General features: G+C 44.0%; 1 protein-coding gene across 1 annotated transcript in view; it reads right to left on the bottom strand.

The window, feature by feature from the left end:
* Window positions 1-284: 284 nt before the first annotated feature.
* LOC107754571 (mitogen-activated protein kinase kinase kinase kinase 4) overlaps window positions 285-807 on the bottom strand; it is a 91,932-nt gene continuing 91,409 nt past the window's right edge. Inside the window, exon 25 of the mRNA XM_016571064.1 lies at window positions 285-443. Coding sequence (XP_016426550.1) covers window positions 425-443 — 19 coding nt within the window. The 3' untranslated portion in view covers window positions 285-424. The remainder of the gene's footprint in view (window positions 444-807) is intronic.

Genomic DNA, 807 nt, shown 5'->3' with positions numbered 1-807 from the left:
CATGTATAGTTTAGCTCTCTCTGTCGGCGATGAGGGATTCACATGTGATAAATGCAGGGAAACAGTTAGGCTGACAGAGAAAAAACAACTGTGGTAAGTAAGAATCATTCATCAATCACGGTGAGTAATGGCTTTTTCTCCTGCTATTGTTGTTTGCACCGCTTGCCACATGTATAGTTTATCTCTCTCTGTTGGCGATGAGGGATGCACATGTGATAAATGCAGGGAAATAGTTAGGCTGACAGAGAAGGTTTCAGAATTAGAGACACACATCCAAACTTTAATTGAGGATAGTAAGAATGGGAGGGCTCTAGATACGGCTTTGGATGCGACTAGTTCAGGGAGTCCTGAACATTGTTCGGTTCCGATTACAGAGCCTCCGCAGCAGGGTGACTGGGTGACTGTGAGGTGGCATAGTCGCGGGTCAAAACACCGCTCTTCCGCTCTGATCAAAACATTAAACAGGTTCTCCTCACTCAGTGACGCACCCACTGAGAAACCTGATCAAAGTGCTCTATTTATTGCCGATTCTATTGTACGGAACGTGAAAATAGAGACACCAGCCACCATAGTCCAATGTTTACCGGGAGTCAGAGTGCCTGACATCTTGGCAAATTTATATTAAAATCCAATATACTACATATACTACAATATCCAGTATGGAGTACCTCAAGGCTCAGTACTAGGGCCGTTACTTTTCACGCTTCACATGTTACCCTTGGGAGATATCAGCCTTGTCCAAATACCCACACTTGCGGTCTTTGCACTTGACCACTTGACTACTTATATGACGTATTTCCTGTATTT

The sequence above is a fragment of the Sinocyclocheilus rhinocerous genome, unplaced genomic scaffold, assembly GCF_001515625.1.
Source record: "Sinocyclocheilus rhinocerous isolate Xijiao unplaced genomic scaffold, SAMN03320098_v1.1 scaffold2517, whole genome shotgun sequence".
Lineage (NCBI taxonomy): Eukaryota > Metazoa > Chordata > Actinopteri > Cypriniformes > Cyprinidae > Sinocyclocheilus > Sinocyclocheilus rhinocerous.
This window is presented reverse-complemented; position numbering and strand designations above follow the sequence as displayed.